This window comes from Canis lupus, chromosome 6 (genome assembly GCF_003254725.2).
Source record: "Canis lupus dingo isolate Sandy chromosome 6, ASM325472v2, whole genome shotgun sequence".
Lineage (NCBI taxonomy): Eukaryota > Metazoa > Chordata > Mammalia > Carnivora > Canidae > Canis > Canis lupus.
In genome coordinates this window covers 42,774,467-42,798,654 of record NC_064248.1, presented here as the reverse complement: position 1 = coordinate 42,798,654, position 24,188 = coordinate 42,774,467, and the positions used below count along the sequence as shown (strand labels likewise).

Genomic DNA, 24,188 nt, shown 5'->3' with positions numbered 1-24,188 from the left:
TCAGTCACCCAGGCACTTTTGAAATAGTCTTTTTTTTTTTATAAAAAATTTTTTCTTTAAGCTTTTGTTTTTTATTCATGAGAGACACAGAGAGAGAGGCTGAGACATAGGCAGAGGGGGAAGCAGGCTCACTGCGGGGAGTCCAGTGCGTAACTCCATCCCAGGACCCCAGGATCACAACCTGAGCGGAAGGCAGACACTCAACTACTGAGCACCCAGCTGCCCCTTGAAATAGTTTTTATTGGGCAGCCTGGGTGGCTCAGCAGTTGAGCACGGCCTTCGCCCAGGACGTGATCCTGGGGACCTGGAATCAAGTCCCACATCGGGCTCCCTGCATGGAGCCTGCTTCTCCCTCTGCCTATGTCTCTGCCTCTCTCTGTGTCTCTCGTGAATAAATAAAATCTTAAAAAAAAAAAAAAAGAAATTGTATTTATTTATTTATTTTTAAAGATTGTATTTATTTATTCCTGAGAGACACACAGAGAGAGAGGCAGAGGGAGAAGCAGGGTCCCTGCGGGGAGCCTGATGTGGGACTCGATCCCAGGATCCAGGATCATGCCCTGAGCCGAGGGCAGACGCTTTAACAGCTGCTCCACTCAGGCATCCCTTGAAATAGTTTTGTTGTTTTTTTTTTTAAGATTTTATTTATTTATTCATGAGAGACACAGAGAGAGAGAGGCAGAGACAGGCAGAGGGAGAAGCAGGCTCCATGCAGGGAGCCTGATGCGGGAATTGATCCTGGGACTTGGGGTCACGCCCTGAGCCAAAGGCAGATGCTCAGCTGCTGAGCCACCCAGGTGTCCCTGTTTTATGAATTTAATTGTTTCCGATTCCACATAGAAGTGAGATCATGCAGTAGTTGTCTTTTTGAGCCCAACATAATTTCACTTAGCATAATGTCTTGCAGGTTCATTCATGTAGTTAAAGTTGGCAGGATTTCCTTCTTTTTTTTAAGTTTTTATTTTATTTTAATTTTTTTTAAAGATTTTATTTGAGAGTGAGAAAGTGAGCACAAGCAGGGAGGTGGGGAGGGAGAGAGGGAAGGGGAGAAAGAAGGCTGAGCATGGAGCCTGACATGAGTGAGGTTCAATCCTAAGACCCTGAGATCATGATCTGAGCTGAGGGCAGATGCTTACCTGGTTCATTGGGCCACCAGGTGCCCATTTCCTTCTTCTTCTTTTTTTTTTTTTAAAGCTGAATAATGGGATCCCTGGGGTGGCGCAGCGGTTTGGCACCTGCCTTTGGCCCAGGGCGCGATCCTGGAGACCCGGGATCGAATCCCACGTCGGGCTCCCGGTGCATGGAGCCTGCTTCTCCCTCTGCCTGTGTCTCTGCGCCTCTTTCTCTCTGTGACTATCATAAATAAATAAAAATTAAAAAAAATAAATAAATAAAGCTGAATAATATTCCACTGCATGCATGCATATATATATATACACACATACACACACACTACATTTTCCTTTTTTTTTTTTTTTTTTTCACACTACATTTTCTTAATCCATTTCTCCATCAACAGATATTTAAGTGTTCTGTGTCTTGGCTATTACAAATAATGCTGCAGTAAACACAGAAGTGCAGATATGTCCTTGATAAACTCCTACCATCATACCTTACTGAGTTCAGCATGGGATTTCCCTGTACCACATCAGCTCCAGATCTGTACCTGTGCATCCCTCCCTGTGCTATAAAATAGAGCTGACACTCTCTGATTTGCTTCATATGAAGAAATAATATATCTGAGAAGTCTATGACTTCCTAAAGTTTAAAAAAATGAAGGGAGTGGCACTGAAACAAGAGGATTTTAAAGACTTCAGAAAGTCATAGATTTTGGAATGCCTGGGTGGCTCAGTGGTTGAGCGCGCCTGCCTTTGGCCCAGGGTGTGATCCTAGACTCCCAGGACAGAGTTCCACATTGGGCTCCCTGCATGAAGCCTACCTCTTTCTGCCTATGTCTCTGCCTCTGTGTGTGTGTGTGTCTCATGAATAAATAAATACAATCTTAAAAAAAGAAAGAAAGAAAGTCATATATTTTCGGGTGTCTGGGTGACTCAGTTAAGCATCTGACTCTTGGTTTCAGCTCGGGTGATCTCAGGGTCCTGGGATCGAGCCCCATGTCAGGCTCTGTGCTCAGCATGGAGTCTGCTTGAGTTTCTTTCTCCTCCTCCCTCTGCTCCTTTCCCCTGCACTTGCTCGCTCACTCTCTCTCTCTCTCTCAAATCTTAAAAAAAAAAAAAAAAAAAAGTCCTAGACTTTTCAGGTATATAGTGTCAGCTCTATTTTATGTGTAAAAATGCTGAACTAGGTTATGAGCGATTTGTCCAAACTCTGTTAGACCAAAATTAAACTTAAAATGGGGCTGTCCTACCTAACCTGTCTTGGTTCTCCATTCATACCATTGTTAAGTCATTTCCATAAAATAAGTATAATTGGTGTCAAATTTGAGTTTGTTTGAGTTAGGCTTTTTAAAAACTCTGCAAGCACTGTGGCTTTGGAAATATTTTTAACGTGTGGGTATTTATTTTTTAGTGCTCGCCAGAAACCTAGAACTAATTATTTAGAGGACCGAAAAAATGGGTCAAAGCTGATTATTTTTGTAATTGGAGGAATTACATACTCTGAAATGCGTTGTGCTTATGAAGTTTCTCAGGCCCATAAATCCTGTGAGGTTATTATTGGTAAGACATTTTCCTCTTTTCAGTTTTGTTTTAAACAATGCAAACCGTTATATTCTAAGTTACATAGCGGACTAAATTGTTGAATACAGAAGAACTTACTAATCATAGTGTTTTATCTAATGTGCCACAGTTCTTTCCTGATTGACCTTTCTGATAATTTGATTTTTAAATATTCTATTTTCAGAGGAATAAGCTTCAAAATATTATATTACTTAGATATTATTAAATATGTCTTTTAAAATATTATGTTCTCTACTTGCCCTTAATATTAAATAAGTTTTAAGACATAAATACGTTTCTACTACAGAAATACTTTTGAATGTTTTTGTGCGTGTGGACTTGACATTGGCAAGTCCTGAATGGAATTTAGGTGTTTTGTTTTTAAGATTTTATTTATTTATTTGACAGAGAGCACACTCAGGGGAAGAGGGAGAAACAAGCAGGTTCCCCTCTGAGCAGGAGTCAGACCCTTCCAGGGATTGATCCCTTTGCCTGTCCCCCTGCTCCTGCTCCCTCGCTCGCTCGCTCGCTCTCTGAAATAAATCTTTAAAAAAAATTTTTTTTTTCAGTCAAAGCCACTGATACAGAAGCTCTCCTCATGCACAGTTGTGTACCAGGTCTAAATCTACAGCTCTGCTTAATGATCCTGTGATTGAACAGTGACTATTCTGTTCTGTCACAAGGATACGATAACCTCCAGTTTGATCTTCAGCATATCAATGCATAGCACAAAGTAGACAAAGTACTAGGAGTGGTTTACTGAGCATGCTGCTGTTCAATGAAGGGGAAGGACTGAAATATTGAGGTATAGGCAGATTTCAGGAATGTGTCCTATAGAAATTTTGTTAAATTGCTCCCAAGCTATGACACTTTGCAAATTTGAGGAAGAGGGCAATATAATTAGTCAAGAAGAATATGTAACTGCTGGACTCTGAAAATGTATCTTCTATCCTGCCAGGTTCTACACATGTTTTGACACCCAGGAAACTTTTGGATGATATAAAGATGCTGAATAAACCCAAGGATAAAGTCTCCTTTACTAAGGATGAATAATGATTTTCATTTCTTTTGGAGATTCTTACTAACATGTTCAACTAAAATCAAGACAAAGTTGTTATGTCATTTAAACAATGTAAATATTTTATGGAATAATGATTTTTCAAATATATTTCATAAGGGACTTTATGATTACATATCATAAATTTGCCATTTTTAATAATTTAAATAGTGTTGCTGCTTTGTAGATGATGAGAAGAAATGTTAAAATGCTTTCTTTTTTTTTTTTTTGTTAAAATGCTTTCTAAGAGGAAATTTTTCACTTTTGCAACTGAATATATTAGAATTATGGGTAATTTTTCACAACTACCTATGTACATACTAATTACTTATCAGATTACCTATCAAATATAGTTTTTTGGGAAAGAATGATTTTAAATGAGAAGGTTATAAAAGTAAAACTGTATGATAGAATGATTTTCTATAAATAGTTTTTTTCATTTGAAATTCATTTATGTGTAAATTAATTCTGTCATTAATAGAATAATTTCACAGTGTATACTGTCTACCCAAATACTTCTAAAGAACACAATTTTATATAATTTCAAAATCATATATGTTTAAAGTAGAAGACCAAAAATAAGTCTGATATTCTAAGAGAAAGTAAATGTATAGTTACAAAAATTTATCTTTTGGGGGGCAAGGGAAGAAGGAGAAGTTGGGAAGTTTAAAAGTTCTAAATCAGAAAGTTACAAAAAAGAAAATGCGCCATAATCTTCCCACCATGATAGATCCTGTTGACTTTTTATAAAAATAATGTCATATTTGTATAAGGTTGGATAATATAAAGATACGTATACACATGTGTTAAGCAAAGGGTGTGTCTTTATTTCAAATCTCTCTTTACCCGACCTCATAGTGGCCTCATAGTTTAATATACTACTCATCTTCAGAGTTTTGCTCTTACATATAATGCAGCATTGTTAGGGTACATACCTTTGCAAACACAAATACTTTTTTTTTTTTTTAAAGAATTTTTATTTATTCATGAGAGACACACAGAGAGAGAGGCAGAGAAATAGGCAGAGAGAGAACCAGGCTCCATCCACACAGGGAGCCTGATATGGGACTCGATCCCAGGTCTCCAGGATCACGCCTTGGGCCAAAGGCAGGCACTCAACCCCTGAGCCACCCAGGTGTCCCCTATTTTTTTTTTTTTTTTTAAGATTTTTATTCATTTATTTGAAAGAGAGCACAGTTGGGCAGAGGCAGAGGGAGAGAGAGAAGCAGACTCCCTGCTGAGCAGGGAACTTGGATTGGTACCTGAGCTGAAGGCAGACGCTTAACCAACTGAGTTACCGAGGTGCCCAGGTGCCCCCTACACAAATACTTTTATGATATAAATTTCTAGCAATGGTATAGCTGGCCAAAGTATTTGTGCATTTAAAATGTAGTTGACTTTTGAACATCGTTTATGGGTGCTGACCCTTGCCTCCAAACCATGCAGTTGAAAATCTGTTGAAAAACTGTTTACTCCTCAGAAACTTTACTAGTAGCCTACTGTTGACCAGAAGCCTACCAAAAACATAAGTGGTCGATAAACACAAATTTTGTACTTTATGTATTGTATACTGTATTCTTACAATAAAGGAAAATGTTAAAATCATAAGAGAATACATTTACAATACTCTACTATATTTATCCATAAAATCTATGTTTAGGTGGGCCTGTGCAAACTTGTGTAACTTGTGTTGTCCAAGAATCAACTGTGCTGATACTACCATTTTAAATTTTCATGTAGGTAAACCTATTACTTTTCCTTTTTGATTTCTGAATTATATGTTAAACCTAGATGGGATCCCTGGGTGGCGCAGCGGTTTGGCGCCTGCCTTTGGCCCAGGGCACAATCCTGGAGACCCGGGATCGAATCCCACGTCGGGCTCCCGGTGCATAGAGCCTGCTTCTCCCTCTGCCTGTGTCTGCCTCTCTCTCTCTCTCTCTGTGTGACTATCATAAATAAATAAAAAATTTAAAAATTAAATTAAATTTAAAAAAAACAAACCTAGAAATACCTTTTACAACTAAGATTATAAATTCACTCATTTTTTCTTCTAGAACATTTCCATAGGTTTCATTTTATTTTTACAGGCAATTCTTTCATCCATCTAGAATTGACTTTAATGTGAGAATGTATGCTAGGTATTGTCTCTTAGCACTTGGCATTAGGTCTCATGCCTCCCCATCTCATACCACAGGGGATGAAAGGCTAAAAATGCAGTTTTGCAGACTTAAAGATAGCAGGGTTCCGGACAGTTTAGGTTCTGCCAATGATTTGCATTTCGTCAAGATTTAGAAGGTGGAGATTATGTACCATGACTGTACTAGTGGGACAAGCAAGCTTCTGCCACCAACAGCACTGGCTTCCTGTTCCCTGGATCACAGAAGATGATAGAACCTTGAGTCTAAAAGTATGTTGGCCCCCAGTTTCTGCCCCTTCAGCTTTTTCTTTGATTTTTCAAAAAATTATTTATTTGTTTGTTTGTTTATTTATTTATTTATTTGAGAGAGCACAAGCAAGCGGGGAGATGGTGGTGGAGGAGAGAGCAAGGGAGAAGCAGGCACCTCCTGAATGCAGAGCTCAACACAGAGCTCAGTCCCAAGACCCCAAAATCATGACCTCAGCAGAAGGCAGACAGACGTTTAACCGACTGAGCCATCCAGGCGCCTCTTTCCTCTGATTTTTAAGGATCTGTATTCTATTCTTTGAAATACCTTGTGGAATTTCTGTTCTATGTGAACCCTGACACAAGCAGTATGTAACAGGAATCCAGCTTTCTTCCTAAACAGTCAGGTATTGTACAATGTACTGGGTAATCTCTCCTCATTGAGTCTGAAATACTATCTTTATCATACACTATATTTGTATTTTGGTCTGTTTCTGAATTCTCTTTTATTGACTTAGAGTTCATAATGTTGTTTTTCCCTGTTTTAATTTGTGCTATACTTTATTTTTATTTTTTTTAAAGACTTTATTTATTCATGAGAGAGAGGAGCAGGCTCCATGCAGGGAGCCTGACGTGGGACTCGATCCTAGGTATTCAGGATCAGGCCCTGGGCTGAAGGCAGGCACTAAACCGCTGAGCCACCCGGGCTGCCCTGTGCTATATTTTATTAAAAAAATTTTTTTAAACTCCATGCCACACGTGGGGCTTGAACTCATGACCCTGAGATCAAGAGTGGCATGCTTTATTGACTAAGCCAGCCAGACACCCCTAATTTGTGCTGTATTTTAATGTATGACAGATACAATTTCTACTCCACCCACATCTAAATCACTGTTATTTTTCAGAGATTTTCTAGCTATTACATTTTTCTAAATAAACTTCAGTATCATTTTGTTAATACCAAGTTATTTTGGATTTTCATTAGGTTTGCAGTAAATTTATAGGTTAATTTAAGAAGAATTGACAGCTCTAGAATATTGAAACTTGAGATTCAGGAATATGGAATGTCTTTTTATTTACCTAAATCTTTATGACCTTCAAAACCTTTATTTTCAGGATGCCTGGGTGGCTCAGCGGTTGAGCGTCTTTGGCTCAGGGTGTGATTCCGGGGTTCCAGGATCGAGTCCTGCATCGGGCTCCCTGCGTGGAGCCTGCTTCTCCCTCTGCCTGTGTCTCTGCCTCTCTCTCTCTCTCTATCTCTGTCTCTCATGAATAAATAAATAAAATCTTTAAAAAAAAAACTTTATTTTTCTTCATATAGGTACTGTAGTTGCCATAATACCTTTATATTGTGTTCCATGTATATTAGATTTTTTATATTTTCAAACATCTTTATATAGGAACATTATTGGTTTGATATGTTAATTTCATAACTTGGCTATTTTATTAGTGATAGCAAAATAATAACATGGAAGTGCTTACTTAGAGCTTTATACATGCCAGGCGCTGTTTCAAAGTGCTTATATTACCTCATTTAATCTTCTCATTTAATCCTGTGAGAATAGGCACTATTATTATCATCTCCATTTGAAAGCTGAGAAAACTGGAGCACATGATGTCATGTCACCTGGGCGTGCATGTTGGTACACAGCTCTCTTCGTGCATGGAACATGGGAACGGTTCACTGCCAGTGAAAGGGTTAGTTTTTGGTGTCTTTGTTCTATCTGAGGCCCTTGTGTACCTTGGTTACTGTCTGTCCAGAGTTAATACATGTGGAACAGAGACTTACACTGATCCAGTGCCCTGGGACAGATGGAACCAAGAGTGTGATGACAGCAAACACTGGCCCAATCATTCAGTCACTTAACACCTCAGTGATGACTTTGTCCTGTCAGTGATGTGAGATCCTTTGAGGCCTCCAATTTATGTATATTTTAGGCTTAAAATTGGGGAGACCCTGTTTCCTAAATTTACTGAATTCAAAGACATAGGTTGTCATCTCACATAAATTCCTTGTATAAACTGATCCCACCTCCAGAATTAGCAGTTACCGATTCTGATAAGACCCTGAAAAAGATACTTTGCTCTTAAAACTAACTGAAACCATTTATTCGCTATCTCGGAAGCCCACGTTTGCTTCCTGTTAATATGTGCTTCATTTGTAAAGTATAGTGGATTCACATTGTTCTGCCATATTCACAAAAAAGTAAGGAAATTACCGGCTGTTGGTGAAGACACAAAAAAATTCTTGCATGTGAGCTCCAAAGATCCAGATCTTGACAGTTTATTTTTTAAGATGTGATGCGTCCCTAACTCAGTTCTCTAGGTATTTGTAACCCTTTGTGAAGGCTGTCAAATTGCATGCAAGCAGGTTTCTTTTAGAATCAAAGGAGCAAAAAAGTCTTCATCCCACAGTAAAATTTCTACTACCAAAGCAACATTTTGAGTATTAAATATAAACGTATTCAAATTCAGTAGGAATTAGGTCTATTTTAAATCCCTAGCCATAAGTTTACAGTTGAAAGGAGTGATAAGAGGACTTTTCACTTGTATAATCTAATAGTTAAAGTGCATGGCTAGAATTTCTTTATTGAAGAGTTAAAAACATCCCCCCTCCCTCATCCTGCTTCTTGCTCCTGGCAGCCTCAAGCCACCAGGGCACAGCCACACGTTGGAAATAAACATAAAGAGGCCTCTGAACAGTGGAAACTGCCCGGTGTTGGCTTCCCATATGGCTGCCCTCGCAATGGTGAGCCCTTGAATCTCAAAATACAATTATGTTCAGTTAATGAGCTTGTTTTTCTGGTCTGTTCCTGCAGCAGAGTTAGAAGACAGATCTGTCAGAATTTGCACAAAGACGGGAGGAGACGCCCAAGGCTACATAATTGGTAAATATAAAATAACCTTTGTAAATCAGAACCTGGCACATTATTTTAAAAAAAGATGAGCGAGAGAGTGCCAGCGAGCGAGCGAGTACGAACAGGGTGGGAGAGAGCAGCAGACTCCCTGCTGAGCAGAGGCCCACACAGGGCTCAGGATCAGGACCCTGGGCTCTTGACCTGAGCTGAAGGCGGACACTTCCCACTGAGCCATCCAGGCACCCAGGGCCTAGCACTCCCAGAACTTCTTAAGGACATGGCTCTGTTTCTGGTTCTTGGATTAAACACATTGCAGTGATTGTATCATAATGACCCTCAGTCATCAAGGAAGTGTAAAATTACATTTAGAATATAGTTTAATAAAGCAGAGATGGGCTATATTTTTAAATACATGATTATAATAGTTAAGTTTCTACAAAGGTTAATTGAGGCTTTAAGAACATTCATTTATGGTGGTCCTTTCTAACCTGGGCTCCATGGATTTGCTCTAGGTGTCCCTGAACTTTTAAAAATTGTGTGCAGGGGATCCCTGGGTGGCGCAGTGGTTTGGCGCCTGCCTTTGGCCCAGGGCGCGATCCTAGAGACCCGGGATCGAATCCCACGTCGGGCTCCCGGTGCATGGAGCCTGCTTCTCCCTCTGCCTGTGTCTCTGCCTCTCTCTCTCTCTGTGTGTGTGACTATCATAAATAAATTAAGAAAAAAAATATTTTAAAAAATTGTGTGCAAAATTGTGTGTGCGTATATCCCTTTTCCTTGAAGAGTGGAGCATAAAGGAGGGAGACTCCATACCTTTCATCAGATTCTCAAAGACGGTTGAGCCCAAAAATGGTTAAGAACTAATGAATCGTATGAGAGCCCTTCAAGGCAGAGAAGTGTAATTTTAAACTTGGAGACAGGATAGTGATGCTTGGCACACAAAACCAGGTTATCAAGTTGTGATTAAATTTAGGTAAGTGATGACTAGAAGCCTCTTAGCATATACACAGTTTAAGCTCCCTTCTTTTCCTCTTAAAATGCTACTTCCAGGGATCCCTGGGTGGCGCAGCAGTTTGGCGCCTGCCTTTGGCCCAGGGCGCGATCCTGGAGACCTGGGATCGAATCCCACGTCGGGCTCCCGGTGCATGGAGCCTGCTTCTCCCTCTGCCTATGTCTCTGCCTCTCTCTCTCTCTGTGTGTGTGTCTCTCTCTCTCTGTGTGACTATCATAAATAAATAAAAATTTAAAATAAAATAAAATGCTACTTCCAGTCTTTGCTCTCATCCTTACAGTACCCCAGCTTAAAGTACCATTAGCCACAAAATCAGACGTATCTTCAGGGTGGCCTCTGCTTTATCTCTTGTAAGGCACCCTAAACCAATTTCCAAGTCCCAAAGTTAAAAATAGTCCATTCTCCAGCCAGATGGACAAATAGCAACTGCCTTGGCCACAAAAAATCTTCAAAGTGGGAATAGATTCAATTCTCCCTCCACAGAGCAAAGCTCTGGGGGTTGGGAAACCCTTTGTTGACTGTTTGGAGTGAATAGAGGCCTCAGGAAGCAGAGAAAGAGCCAATAATGTGCTGCTCTGTCATTCGAGAGGTTATAAATCAGTCTTGAAGCAAATCAAAATCTTGTCCTGGCATTCTACACGAAATACTATAAATTTAGTTAATCCCTGGTACATAGTTTTAGTGAATTATCTTCACTTTTGTCCCAAATTCATTAATCTAGGACTAACACTTTTGCATCTGACTTCAAGAGATCTTCACGTAATTTATAACAAACATATTGGAAGAATTCTCATACCGTACAGAAAGTGAGTGAAGAGTATAGAGTCTTCCTTCCCTGAATGACTCCCAATTCCATTTCCTAGAGATCCACTGAATATTTTTGTGTATTGTTCCAGAAAATAGGCATGCCCTTTGAAAAACACGCAAATGAGGTCACACTACATATAGTATGAGTCATCTTGCTTTTTTTTGCTATCTTGTAAGATAATCCACCTCATTTTCTTCAGTGGCTGCAGAGCACTAGCTGCATGACTGTTGGTATTTATGAATCACCATGTAGGGTATTAATTAATTCCATCTCGGGGCTCTTCTCATCAGTGCTCCAGTGCCCATCCATGTGCGATCCCATGGCCTATGTGGGAATGTGGGAGTTACTATGAAGTAATCACTGCTCAGAAGGTTAGTGCTTTTACATTTGTGGAATTTGATACCAAGTTGCCTTCCCACCAGGTTGCACCAATTTACACTTCCACCCTCAGGATACAAAAGCACCTGTCACCCCCAGCCTCCCTGACACTGGCTTTTCTAAACTTTAGTTTTTGCCATACGAATAGACAAAAGTATAGTTTATTGTTTTGTTCTTTTTTTTTTTTTTTTTTTTTTTTTTTTTTAGTAATCTCTACACCCAACATGGGACTTGAACTCCTGACCCTGAGATCAAGGGTTGCATGCTCTTCCCACTGAGTCAGCCAGGCACTCCTAGTTTATTGTTTTGATTTCTTTTATTATGAGTTAGGAAAAACATATTTATTTTAAAATAAATATTAATTTTAAGAATCAAGGGTCCATTTTTTTTTTCCTTTTAAGCACTTGGTGCCCCCCATTTCATATGGTTTTGGTATTTTCTCTAGAAAGTCACCTTCCTAAATTGTATAGTAAGATACTTTTGGGGGGAAGATCAAGTTTTCTTAGCATTTTTCTTTTTTTTAAGTCCTCAGTTGCCTTGGGTCGAACTAGTATTTCATTTGCTTCCTCCATCTCTGTGCTTTGGCAAGATCTTCTGCAATAATTCTAATCATTCGATCAGTAGTTTCTTTCAAAATGGTTGCTGTCCTTAGGGCATGATCCAAAGATGAGTTTAATATCTACAGAGGAAAAGTCCACACGTTAAAAGTTACTGTTTCTGTTAATTGGGTTATCTCATTATTAACATTGCAAGATGGAATTTTTGGAGCATTCTTTTCCCACCCAGTCTATTCCTGTTTTTGACGGTTAGTTTCCTAGGAAACCAATCTGAGATGGAATATATTTTTTAGGGAAAGGGACAGAAAAAACACCCAACACGTGACTGATGAGTGTGAATCAGAGGGTGAGGTCAGCAACCTGCTGGGCTGTTGCCCTGCTTCAGAGGAAGAGGTCCGTGAGAAAGAAGGAAAGCTCTTGGGAGTCATCGAAGGGGATTTAGGGGGTCATAACCCCAGAGGGGGCACCGAGGGGTATTAGTGATTGCATTGGAAGCCTTTGAAAGTGGCCTGGGATTTGATTTGAAAATAGGGAACTGCTGGCAGCTCTAACCCCAGTGTCACTCGAACAGACTTGTGAGTGGCTGGAAACAGTCGCTGCTGCCTTCAGTCCTGGCTCAGGGGATCCTGTGGCTGAGGCACCACCCACAAAACACTTTCTCCAGGAAATTTCCCTTGGAACCAATTTAGGAATAATACAAACCATGTGGCTGCTCAGGCTGTGTGTCCTTATGTTAGTGCTGAGCACACATTGTTTTTAGCAGAGCCAATTTTCTGGTGCCCCCACGCTGTAATAATTTAAAAGCCATCAGTTTTCTGGTCAAGCCCATACTTAAAAGCTGCAAGGATTCTAGATTTTTTTTTCCCGAGTCCTCACCTCAGATTTTGTTTCTTTGGTACTGCCAAAGTTTCTTAAGGATTTGCTTCCAGAAATCCTGCAGGAGTAGAAATGGAGTGAGGGTGTAGCAAGGTCTGAATTGTAGGTCATGAAAACCCTAAGATTCTTTCTAGAAGGCAAAAGCATATTTGTATCAATCTCTCCTCTCCCCCTTGCTCTGTGGTACTTCAGTAATGGCCGTGTGTGTGTGTGTGTGTGTGTGTGTGTGTGTGTTGGGACTGAGGAGTTTATGCACTCTCTGCCTTTTGTAGCTCTCATAGCCCTGTTGTGGTTGACCACAGAAATGAGTTGTTCCACGACCACGAAGGGCATTTCCTCTCAGAATCTGTCTCTACTTCTGTTGCCACAGAAAGAGGCGAGACTCCAATTTTTATTCAGTTTTTATTCTTTTTGGACCAACCTTTTACCCAACATATTTATAAAGCAAATGCACACAAATCTGCCAATTGCAGGCACTTTGACTTGAGTTCATTCTATCACTGGTAAGCTTAACACAGCAAGGAGGCAGCAGCAGTAGGAAGATAGAAGCAGCACCTCTTTAAACAGGCACCCCTCAACTACTACACTGTAAGTATGACTACATCTGTTGATGGTCTGGGTGAATAAGAGGGGCCGGCATCACTATGTACAGTCCTCCTGGTTGTGCACTGCATGGCTCTGGGAGGTTTCATTCACAAAGACTATGTGAAGGGCACTGCCTGGTGTTCTGCTTTGCACAACCATGAGTAGTGGCCTTAATGGATGCCACAAGACCTTGCCTGTTGACAGGTGAGCTATGGAGCCATCCTCACAACCCCCTGGCTTGGGATTCCTTCTGTTAAGCATTACTTCTTTGGTACATAAAACACTTGTGGCAGTCATCTCCAGAAAGTCCGACCTCAAATGCTTGTGACCCAATGTGTCCCTTCATCTCCCTCCCCTACCACATTCACATGAGTTGGTTCCGCAGGTTAGTTGAACACATTGGATCTATCATCCGGTTGACAGCATCAGAGACCATCAGCATCAGGAGCCCCTAGCTAATAGAAATCTCCAGACAGGACAGGGCAGGGCAGTGTGGTGCAGTGGGAAGGGCATAGGCTTCAGAGTCCACTGTCTCCCCACATCCAATCAGTCACCTTATCTACAATAACAGCCATCACTTGCTGAATGCCAGGTACCTTTCCAAGTACTTTATATGTATTGGCTCAATCCTCAATGAATTTGGCACTATTGTTATTCCTACTTGGGGAATAATGGGCAAACAGAGTGGGGAAAGCAAAGCACAGAGATCTCAAGAACACTGAACCAAGATGCAAACCCAAAATAACCCCAGAGGCCACATTCTTGAACACCACACTGCATTATGATAGTAGCTAGTGAGTTCCGACTGAGTGAGTGCCGAGCCTAAACTGTTAACCACCCTGCTACACCACTATTGGTTCTGCCTCCTGACCGCTCTCTTTCCTTTTCTACCACCCTTGGCGAAGGCTACCATCATCTCACCTGGATTATTGCCCCAGCCTCTTACTTGGCCTCTGTGCTTCACGCCTGGACTCCTCTACTCCATTCCTGCTTCTTTAGTAGTTAGAATGATCTTTTAAAACACTAGGAAACTTTAAAAACACTCTGGTTTAAAACTTCATTGGCTTGTTATACTCAAGAGTTTGAAATCCTTCCTGTGGCTGACAAGCCCCTACATGGTCTGCCCTGCCCATCCCTTCACCAGCCCCATCTTGCCCCACAGCCACACGCTCTACACTGTTCCTGAACTTGCCAAGGGCCCTTCCCACTCCAGCAAGCTCTCAGACTAGAATGTCCTCACTGTTAGCCTCTACATCCTCTTGCTAGTTGACTCACACTTATCTTTTGGTGTTCAGCTTCCCTGAACCCCCAAATTAGGTATTAGTACTCAGTACACTCCCTTTGTGGCACTTACAAAGACTGGCCCTTCTACCAAAAAAGTAACTTCCATGAGGGCAGGAACAGTAGTTTAATTTTTCACTGTGTCCTCCCCAAGCAGGTGCATGCGGGGCCTTCTTGGTGCATGGTGCATGCCTGGTGGCCTTCTTGGGGCTGGGAGTCCTTCTATGACCATAATCCCCCTCCCATGTGGCACTCTTGTCATGCAATCTCTCACTAGAAACGATGGGGGTGACCCCTGGCATGGGACACTGCTACTGACATTCAAATATTTGTTGAATGAATAAACAAATGTTTGAAGTATTAGTCATACTTTGGTTTGAATTTTGGCTCTACTACTTATGATCTAGGTGATCTTGGGCCAATAATTTAATGCACTAAGCATATTGTATGTAACCAGTTAATGGGTAGTCATTTTTATTATCATTAATAATAAAATAATACTTACTTTCCTGGTATGGTCTCATGTTCATCATGAGAGGATTTTGGATTCGATGTCTGGGAACAGATCCATTCTGGTTTTGAACAAGCTGAAAAATGTTAGCTATGATTAAATTCAGAGCATCAAAAATGATCCCCAAATGGTGGATATATGGGTATCATTTCCCGAACTTTTCTGTATGAATGAAATATTTCATGCAATTTTAATGAATAAGAAGATTAGGGAACATAGAAAACAAAGAACTTTCAAGTATTCTGAATTCACGAAAAGAAATTCAACTTATTTATTTATTTTAAGAAATCCAACTTTTAAAAAGAGTTTTCTCAGTACCCAAGAGACCAAGAGTCTAGATTTAGGTTTCTGGGGTGCTAGCTGTGTGCTTCTTGAGCATCTGTCCAACCTCTGTGGACTCAACTACTTCATCTGACAAGTGAAGGGATAATCCCTTCCATAGCATGGACCAAATGGATTCCTGAAGTCCTCTCCAAACACAAGAGCAAGGCTTCTAGGAGTCAGAAACTAAATTATGTTACTAAGACAATTCCAGAAAATTGAGACTAAACTGAAAAGAAGATAAATATAGGAAAGGCACCATGGAAGATAAGAAGAAAGTCAGGGAAAGGAAGAGAGAAGAATCAATGGCCTAAAATCTGCTTTCTCTGTTTCTGGTTCTCCTTCCAGGTCTCCTGTCTTATTCGTCCGTCTCTCATAGCTAGGCTTCACACCCCCTGAGGAGGGTTCTATTTGACAAGGAACTAGGAGACATTGTCTCTCAGACATGGAAGGCAGAGCAGAAGCCAGAAAGCTCAAATTAGTCATGCTGACCACCCAAACTTAAGTCATGATGAGCAGAGATACTAATGAGTTCAGTCTTAATTCTTTGCTCTCCAAATATAATTTTGGATTTTATTTGAAACATCATAACTCAGAGTTGGGAAGGACCATAGGGTCATCTGGTCCAGTTCTAGTCTGGTCTATAGATTTGCAATATCCTGATGGAGTATATTGTCTCCGGATGGGATCTGTAGAGACATCTCTACAGATAGGACTCATGACCTCCCACAGCAACCCACTCCATTCCAATTTCTGGAAGATTCTTATCAACATTGAACAATGCCTCTCTATGACTTCTACCCTCTTGGCCACATACATTTACTAATGCAGTTCAAAGTCACACTTCAGATGACTCAGTTGACCCCTCATTCCTTCATATATTGGAATAACAAGTCTCATGGGCTATAGACCCAAAGGCCAAGGAGACAGTAAAGAAATCTGCCCTGTTGCTTCTGCAGAGTTTTAATGGCTGTCATCTTGAAAGCATACATCCATTTGAAGGATTTGGCAGCTGGGGGTGTAAGGGACGCACAGCTGAGTTCAATGAGGTAGATGGCATTCTTTCATCTTGGAAATTGGCAGTTGGGAAAGATAAGAAACATTCCCCTGGATGCCCTGTCCCAGATAGGGAGAAAAAGTGCTCTGGTGGTATGAATTTTTCCCTCAGGCAGAGGATGTCAAAGAGCAGCTATGGCTGTTGTTCAGAAGCAAAACAAGGAGTATTTCCTTCTCTCCCTTTTGTTCTCTTAGCACACCCTTTGCTCATTGTAACATCACATTTTGCCATGAATTTTCCTTATTTGGGTATGAATTCCTTTCAATAGATTATGAACTCCTTGGGAGGGAGGAGCCATGTCTTATTCATCTTTATAAATAAATGTTTGTGGGATTTTAATTTTTTCCAAAGACAGCAAAATTTTATATTGAAATTAGCAATATGATGTTTAAGGAGTATAAAAATAGTCTGTTTCTTTACATGACGACTTTTAGTAGAGATATGTTTAAAGCTTTCACCTGAATAATAGCAATACTAGTGGTAATTATTCAGTTGGTCATTTGTTTAGCAAATATTTACAATTTGTTACCCACTTACACTGAGTTAGCACTTGATAACTTTATTGCTAGGATCTCCTATCTCCCAGCCCTGGCCCAGTCTCTTGCCATCCAGGATGTAAAAGCATCAGATGAGTACTGGAGAGCCAAGCAGCAGACTGGAGAGGGCAAGGGCTCCCCAAAGGGAAGCAGTAGGCTGTGTGATATGGGTCCCGCACGCCCAGGAGACCAGCCTGTTTACAAAGATGAGATCATGCAGCAGATATACTTACAAGGTGAAGAATTTTTATTGTCATTTAAAAAGCAGAGCTTGACAAAGGCACTTCTTTCGTTAGGATTTAAGTAATTCTGTCCTGGGCTGTTGTACCTATAATGAAATTCTAAAAAGAAAAGATGAAAAATACAACTCGTTACCTGCAAACAACAGCTGTCCCCACTCACGAGCTCTTTGCAAGTCCTCTGAGCCGCACTCACCTTTGAGTGGCTCTTTGCGACAGACTCTTCTGGAATTGTGATTCTCAGTGCCATAGTTTTCACATTTATTACTCTGCAATCCAGTCCTGGAAGCAGAATGGCAGCTGGGGCTGGTATCAGAACCTGAAAAAGCCCAAGTTACACAGAGGAAGAGTTTCTTCATTAGAGTCCTAAAATGCGGTGTGGAGAGTACAGTTCTAACCGTGCAAGGTATGCCGTAGGCGCCAAAGTGTTCAATTTCCCCAGCTGTGTTCCCAAAGGGAGCTGCCAGCCTAGGGATGACATTTGGAATCCCATTATGACAACTGAGAGATGTTTTGGTAAGTAGTAGATCTTAGCCTCAAGCTTTTCCTCGCACAGGTAGGGGCTTAGAGGTCTGTTGAATCGATGAGAGAGGTCTGTGAGAATTCGGTCCACTGAATTAACAACATATGCAAGATTGGTATTTTTCCTGATTTGCCCTGATACACGCATGTTCTTTTCTTAGATCTTATTGTGGCCAAGAGCTTGTGTTTTTTCACCTAGATGTTTTACTCTACATCAAATCCATGAGCTGATACAGGAAACTGAATTATAGCTTTGCCCTTATCTGCACCAAAGAGGGGCTGGTAGTAGAGAGTGTGTATGACTAGTGCAGGTCTAGAATCTGGCAGGTTGTGGGCAATGGAGCCTTCCAGATAAGGCTGGAGTGTGAGAGCCTGGGCCAGACAAGCAAGCACAACAGGCTTGGGGTCCAAGCAGCATCTCAGCTCCAGGAGTGATGAGGCCAGAGGACAGACTGCCAGTGCTACCTGCCTTGTGCACCCAGTATTATGCTCATTTGTAACATTATCTTTCTAAGAGTAAGTCACAATGGAATGAGCTCTGGGGATGTTTTTTCTCTTCCATATCTCAGTCAGTAGTCATTGAGGGGCTCCTGGGTGGTTCAGTTGATGGAGCATCTGACTCTTGGTTTTGGCTCAGGTTTTGATCTTGAGGTCGGGCTCCATCTCAGTGTGGAGTCTGCTGGAGATTGTCTCCCTCCCCCTTTGTCCCCTCCCCCCATTCATGTGAGCTTGCTGTCTCTCTCTCTCTCAAATAAATAAATAAATAAAATTATTGAATCTCTTCTCAATCTATAACTGAAGGAAATTACAATAGAGGATCATGGGCCTACCCTGGGAAGGTTGCATAGTAGAAAGAGAATGAGGTTCAGATAGACCCGAGTTTAAAGTCTGGTTCTGCCACTAGTTAGTGGTGATGGTTAAAAATATGTCCAAAAATTTTTTGATATGTTCTTCAGAATGTAGAGCCTAATTCTTCTCTCCTTGAGTGTGGGCTGGATTTAGTGACTGAATTTAATCACAAAGTGGTAGGGATGACGTATAAATTCCAAAACTAAAAAAAAATAAAAAAAATAAAAAATAAATAAATTCCAAAACTAGGTCATAAAAGACTCTGAAGCTTCCATTTTGGACTTGGTCTTGGATCACATGGCTGCCATGTCATAATGACACTCAAGCAGCTTACTGGAGAGGCCCACATGTAGAGGAACTAAGACCTCCTCCCAATGGCCTTGTGAGTGAACCTTCTTAGAAGCAGATTCTCCAGTCCCAGGCAAGTCTTCAGATGATGGCAGTACTGACCAACATCTGACTACAGCCTCATGAGAGAACTTGAGCCTGCATCACCGAGCTAAGCTGCTCCCAAATTCCTGACCCATAGAAATTACAAGATAGAGGGATGCCTGGGTGGCTCAGTCAGTTAAACTTCTGACTTCGACACAAATCTTGATCATATGGATCTAGCCCCATATTGGGCTTGCTGCTCAGCGGGGAACCTGCTTCTCCCTCTCCACTGCTTGTTCTCTCTCTCTCTCTCAAATAAATACATAAAATCTAAAAAAAAAAGAAAAAGAAAAAAATAACGAGATAGAAAACATCTGTGGTTGTGAACCATTAACTTTTGGGATACTTCACTATACAGCAGTAGAAATACATCAGCTCTTTGGCAAGTCACTAAATTTCTCTGAGTCTCCATTTCCTTATCTGTAAAATAAAGATAATTCCTGCTTACAGGAGTGTAGGGTAGATATGTTATATACTATATCAGCAGTTCTCAAATTCTTTATGTCAGAACCCTTTTTATATTCTTAAAATTGAGGACCCTAATTGAGGACCCTAAAGAGCTTTTCCTTATAGTTTTTATCTACCATATATCATAATTTGTGCCATTTTTTTATGCCTGTGGTGAAAAATCTCACCCTGCATTGGAGAAGAGCTATTATAGTACATTCAGTCAGTTGAATATGGACTGGTATTATAAATTTCAAGTCATTTTTGCTTCTGCAGGATCATTCAAATCTTTCCAAGACTGAATGGACAGTCCTAAGGGCTTTTTTTTTTTTAAATAGAATTCTAAACTGAGGGATTTAAAAATATTTTATTTATTTTGACATTTAGAACCAATAGTAATTCATTTCATGCTGACAAAATACCAGGTTTTTATTTTTAATTTTTCAGAAACATTTTATTCATTTATTTATTTTAGAGAGAGAAAGGGGAGGAGCAGAGGGGGAGGGAGAGAGACAAGCAGACCCCATGTTGAGCATGGGACTCGATGCAAGGCTGGATCCCACCATCCCAAGATCACAACCTGAGCTGAAACCAAGAGTCCAGCGCTCAATAACTGAGCCAACCAGGTGCCCCAAAGTAATGGGCTTTAATTTAAAAGAAAAGTATGAGACGAGTGGCAGTGTTTTATGTTTTGGCAAGCGTCTTGAGGATCTGGCTTAATAGAAGGCAGCTGGATTCCATTCAATCTGTTGCAGTATTGGCCTTGCATGGATACGTAGCTGGGAGAGAGAGGACTTCACCGCCCTCCTTGAAAGGGTCTCAGGGACCCCAGGGCCTTCCGACCACACTTTGAAACCCTGTACTGTTACAGCATATCTGGTATAGTAGGTGTTCAATCGATGAAACATTACTGTTACTGTTAGCAAATGAATTATCTACAGAGAAGAAGTAGGACTACATGGGACAGAACAGAAAGAACACCGAGTTGAAGGAAAGACTCTGGGCTACCAGTCTGTATCAACATCCACAAGCCTTGTTAGCACTCTGGCCCCAGTTTCTCGGGTACAAACAGGGTGGACTAGGCTCAGGGGTGACTCTCAGGCTCGGGAGTCGCCTGGACAGGCAGGCCTCGGCCTCACCTCTTCCTCACCAGTGTGTTTCTGCCAGGGGATGTTTTTCTACTTCAACTACCTTTGGAGGAAGGCGGCTATGACCAAAAAAAAAAAAATCACTGAATCCCATGCCCTGCCCTGGTGCTCTCCTGGCCTCCTCCCAGCTCTCATTTTCTTTGCTTCTGTGAAATGTGTGTGGACGAGACAGCAGCAATTCTCCCACGGCCAGTAAGCTCACCAGGTGCAGATTATGGGTCACGCTGGAAGGGTGACACACAGAGCTGAGGCCACCTCATGACCCAGTGCATGGAGTCCTCTGATTCCCACAGAAACAGACATGGGCATTTTCACCCTGTCTGACCACATTTGATCTATTTGAATCTATTCAGTTATTAATTTTTTACATATTGCCTCCAAAAATACAATATGCAACACCCTAGTCTAGGTAAAGCTGTTTGGTGTGGCAGGTGGTCTGTCTGCAGTGAGCGGACCGTGGAGACTGGAACACCCACAGCCCTGGGGCCCCTCAACTTACTGACAACAGAATCTGCACGCAGCGCCTCTTCTTGAATGGCAGTGGGACACTTTCTGCTGTTGGTCCTTCTGTGCCCTTTCTTCTCCATGTTTTCCTTCCTATAAGAGGTGCATAAGATCCCATAAACTTTTTGTACACTTCTCACAGAGATCATGAGAGTACTGGTAAAACTGAAATGTTCGGGATCCCTGGGTGGCGCAGCAGTTTGGCGCCTGCCTTTGGCCCAGGGCGCGATCCTGGAGACCCGGGATCAAATCCCACGTCGGGCTCCCGGTGCATGGAGCCTGCTTCTCCCTCTGCCTGTGTCTCTGCCTCTCTCTCTCTCTCTGTGACTATCATAAATAAATAAAAATAAAAAAAAAATAAAACTGAAATGTTCAATTTCTTGTATCAGAGCCTGGGGCGATAATGGGAGTGGCATGTTGTCCTCATAACAGAGATCCCTTCTGCCTGTCTTTCTATAAGAAACTTCGCCCCAGCACCAGGTGGCCTGGTAAGAATGTGTATGCTAAATGTTAAAAGTAAATCTGCTTTGTTCCCCAGAGGATAGCATCTAATCATCATGCAATATAGAAATATAGATGCAATACAGAAATTTGTACAGAATTATAAAATTCTGTACAAATTTGTATGGAATTATATCATTGTATTTGTATGGAATTATAAAATTTGGAGTTTTCTTTTATTCATGTCTCCAAATCAATTCTTTTTTTAATAAAGATTTTATTTCTTTATTCATGAGAGACAGAGAGAGAGAGGCAGAGACACAGGCAGAGGGAGAAGCAGGCTCCCTGCGGGGAGCCCAATGTGGGACTCGATCCCCATGAGCCTGGGATCATGCTCTGAGCCAAAGGCTCAACCACTGAGCCCCCCCGCGCCCCTTAAAATCAATTCTTTATCAGTACTAGGTCACATAGGAGCCTTTGTGGCTTTGGCTCCATAAAGTGCAAGCTGAATGCACCCAATGAATCCAGCAAGATGGATTTTGTCCAGTGTGTATGGGGCTAAAAGCTATGGGAGCAGACAGGGTTAGTTTTAGCTGTACAAGGCCACCAGGGGGCATCAAGAAAGATACCTTACAGTTGTCATTTACCAGGACACTTTCTGTGACCTGTCTGTAGCTTCAGCCTCCTTCTTCACAGAAATTCTAACTCCTTCAGAGAAATTCTGATTAATCACAATTCCTAATAAAGCCCTTGCTGAGCCCCTGAGATACAGTAATAGCCTCCAGGAAAGTTGCTCGTTCTTAGTGTGGAAGGCACTTTGCCCATGATATCCTGGACATCGCTGGTGGGCGGAATGAGATGCATTCCCTGGGGGATGGGGGACAAGCCCTAGGCATTCCCTGGCAAATGCAGCACACCCAACTGTGCTAGGCCTGCTGCCCGTGGAGAGAAGCACTGTGGCTGGAGTTGGTGGGGCTGGGGGCTGAGAAGCTGGGCCCTTCCCTTCGGAAAAACATGCTTTCTTCCTGACTCACATATTTTCTCACACCTCATTTTCTGTCTCCACCCTCCGCCTTTGGGGCATTTGAACATCTGCTCTCCAAAGTGGAAAACCTGGATTTCTTTCAAGTGAGTTCAGGCCCACACATGACTTTCTTTTTCTGCCTCTTTAAAACTTCTTTGAACACTAAAATCTTCTTGCCAAATGCAAAAACCAAGAGCCATTCTACTTGAGGAGACAGTTTTCCAAGAAGATAAAGTAACTAAAGGGTGTTCTTAATCCAGAATCCTGCATCAGGCACAGCACAAAGGGATAAGCATTTTATATGCAGCATATATATCCTTTATGTGCATATAAATACCCTCCAAATGTCAGCAAATGTCATAAAGCACATGTCCTAACAGAGATATCTAATCTTCTAGAAGAGGAAAGAGTATATAGAGTCCTTTGTTCAATTAGTCCCTCAGGTGTTATGTAGTTTACCAAGATTTTAATTTATAAAGCATGTGTATCTCTACTTCACACCCCATCAGTACATTCATTGTTAGATCTGATTTCACACTTGGTTGTGCTTTTCCTGCCCTCTTGTCCATCATTAAAGAGAAATTTTAGTCTGGAATATCGATCCCTGCCTTGGTACTACAGAGTACCTGTGAGGTCTAGACTAGGAATTTGGAAAAGAAGCATTTAATACCTTGAATGCTTAATCAGAATGTGTTTTAAATGTAAAACTGTTTTTATTATACTGAATACAATCTAAAAAAAATTCCCAAACCTGGGTTTAATTCAATTGATAGTAACAGTGGGCCTGGGGCGGCTCAGGGAGTCGGCATCATCATTGCCTCTTATATTTAAAGGAGAATCAAAGCCTGTGGTTGGCAGGTCAGTTCCAAGCCACGGTCCACAGCCGACGCCGCACGGTCATTTTTAGCACAAACACGGAGCTGTTTCCTTTTTTAGGGGGAGGAAACTCAGCAATACCAACACTTAGGACAAGCGCCCATTCCCGCGGTGGATCGCGCTCCAACCTCAGACCTCGTCACCTGCGCCTACTAGAGCCCATTCTGTGCGGGACGATTGTGGCGGAGCGGCCCTGCCTCCTGACCCCTGACCTCTCCAAGGGAAGTGAGCCAAGCTTTGGTCCCGTCCACAGCGCCTCCTGAGGGCGCAACAGAAGCTCCAAATGATTCCGAATCCACATGGGCTGGCAGCGGATCCCAAGAAAGTTTCCGGGAGCCCTGGGTGGCTCAGCTGTTGAGCGCCGCCTTCCGCCCAGGGCGTGACCCCGGGGTCCCGGGGTCCCCGCTCCGGGCCTGCTTCTCCCTCTGCCTGTGTCTCTGTCTCCCTCTCTCTCTCGCCGTGTCTCTCAAGAATAAATAAATAAATCTTAAAAACAAAACGAAAGTTTCCGAGAACATTACGGTTTCTCCGTAGGATTTCACATCTGTAGGTTTTTGCACGATTTATAGCTTCTTCGCCTCTGGAAAATCCCCCGAGATGTGGGGTTGGGTTTATTCCAGTGGGCGGACGGAGGGGCAGGGCAGCTGCTCGGGGGACGCGAGGAGGGGGCGGGGCACGCTGCTGTCCAGGTGCGGCTGCAGCCCGGCCCGGACGCGCTGTGGCCTGGGCTCCACCGAGGAACCTGGGAGAATCACTTGAGCAGATTTAAAAGAAGTATTCGGGGGGGGTGGGGGGGGCGCGCTCGGCGGTG

General features: G+C 41.9%; 2 protein-coding genes and 1 long non-coding RNA gene across 16 annotated transcripts in view; 2 read left to right on the top strand and 1 right to left on the bottom strand.

Moving 5' to 3' along the window:
* STXBP3 (syntaxin binding protein 3) overlaps positions 1–10,170 on the top strand; it is a 56,131-nt gene extending 45,961 nt beyond the window's left edge. For 3 of the 4 annotated variants that reach the window (XM_025417414.3, XM_025417412.3, XM_049111603.1), the window contains 2 exons: positions 2,530–2,678; positions 3,637–4,550. In XM_025417414.3, coding sequence (XP_025273199.1) covers positions 2,530–2,678; positions 3,637–3,731 — 244 coding nt within the window. In that variant the 3' untranslated portion in view covers positions 3,732–4,550. Of the gene's footprint in view, positions 1–2,529; positions 2,679–3,636; positions 4,551–7,683; positions 7,817–8,937 lie in introns of those variants that run through there. The other variant, XR_007411349.1, reaches the window with a different exon arrangement.
* Positions 10,171–11,473: 1,303 nt separating this feature from the next.
* Positions 11,474–24,188, bottom strand: part of AKNAD1 (AKNA domain containing 1) — a 62,912-nt gene continuing 50,197 nt past the window's right edge. For 3 of the 11 annotated variants that reach the window (XM_025417401.3, XM_025417402.3, XM_025417400.3), the window contains exons 9-14: positions 21,032–21,129; positions 17,331–17,453; positions 17,129–17,236; positions 14,976–15,057; positions 12,605–12,734; positions 11,478–11,850 (exon numbers count right to left, since the gene is read on the bottom strand). In XM_025417401.3, coding sequence (XP_025273186.1) covers positions 11,719–11,850; positions 12,605–12,734; positions 14,976–15,057; positions 17,129–17,236; positions 17,331–17,453; positions 21,032–21,129 — 673 coding nt within the window. In that variant the 3' untranslated portion in view covers positions 11,478–11,718. Of the gene's footprint in view, positions 11,851–12,430; positions 12,516–12,604; positions 12,735–12,766; positions 14,221–14,975; positions 15,058–17,128; positions 17,237–17,330; positions 17,454–21,031; positions 21,130–24,188 lie in introns of those variants that run through there. The other 8 variants (XM_025417399.3, XM_025417408.3, XM_025417405.3 and 5 more) reach the window with 7 other exon arrangements.
* LOC125755296 (uncharacterized) lies at positions 17,447–23,881 on the top strand. The gene is made up of 2 exons (XR_007411351.1): positions 17,447–18,887; positions 23,438–23,881. It is a non-coding gene; the product is annotated as an uncharacterized LOC125755296 (long non-coding RNA).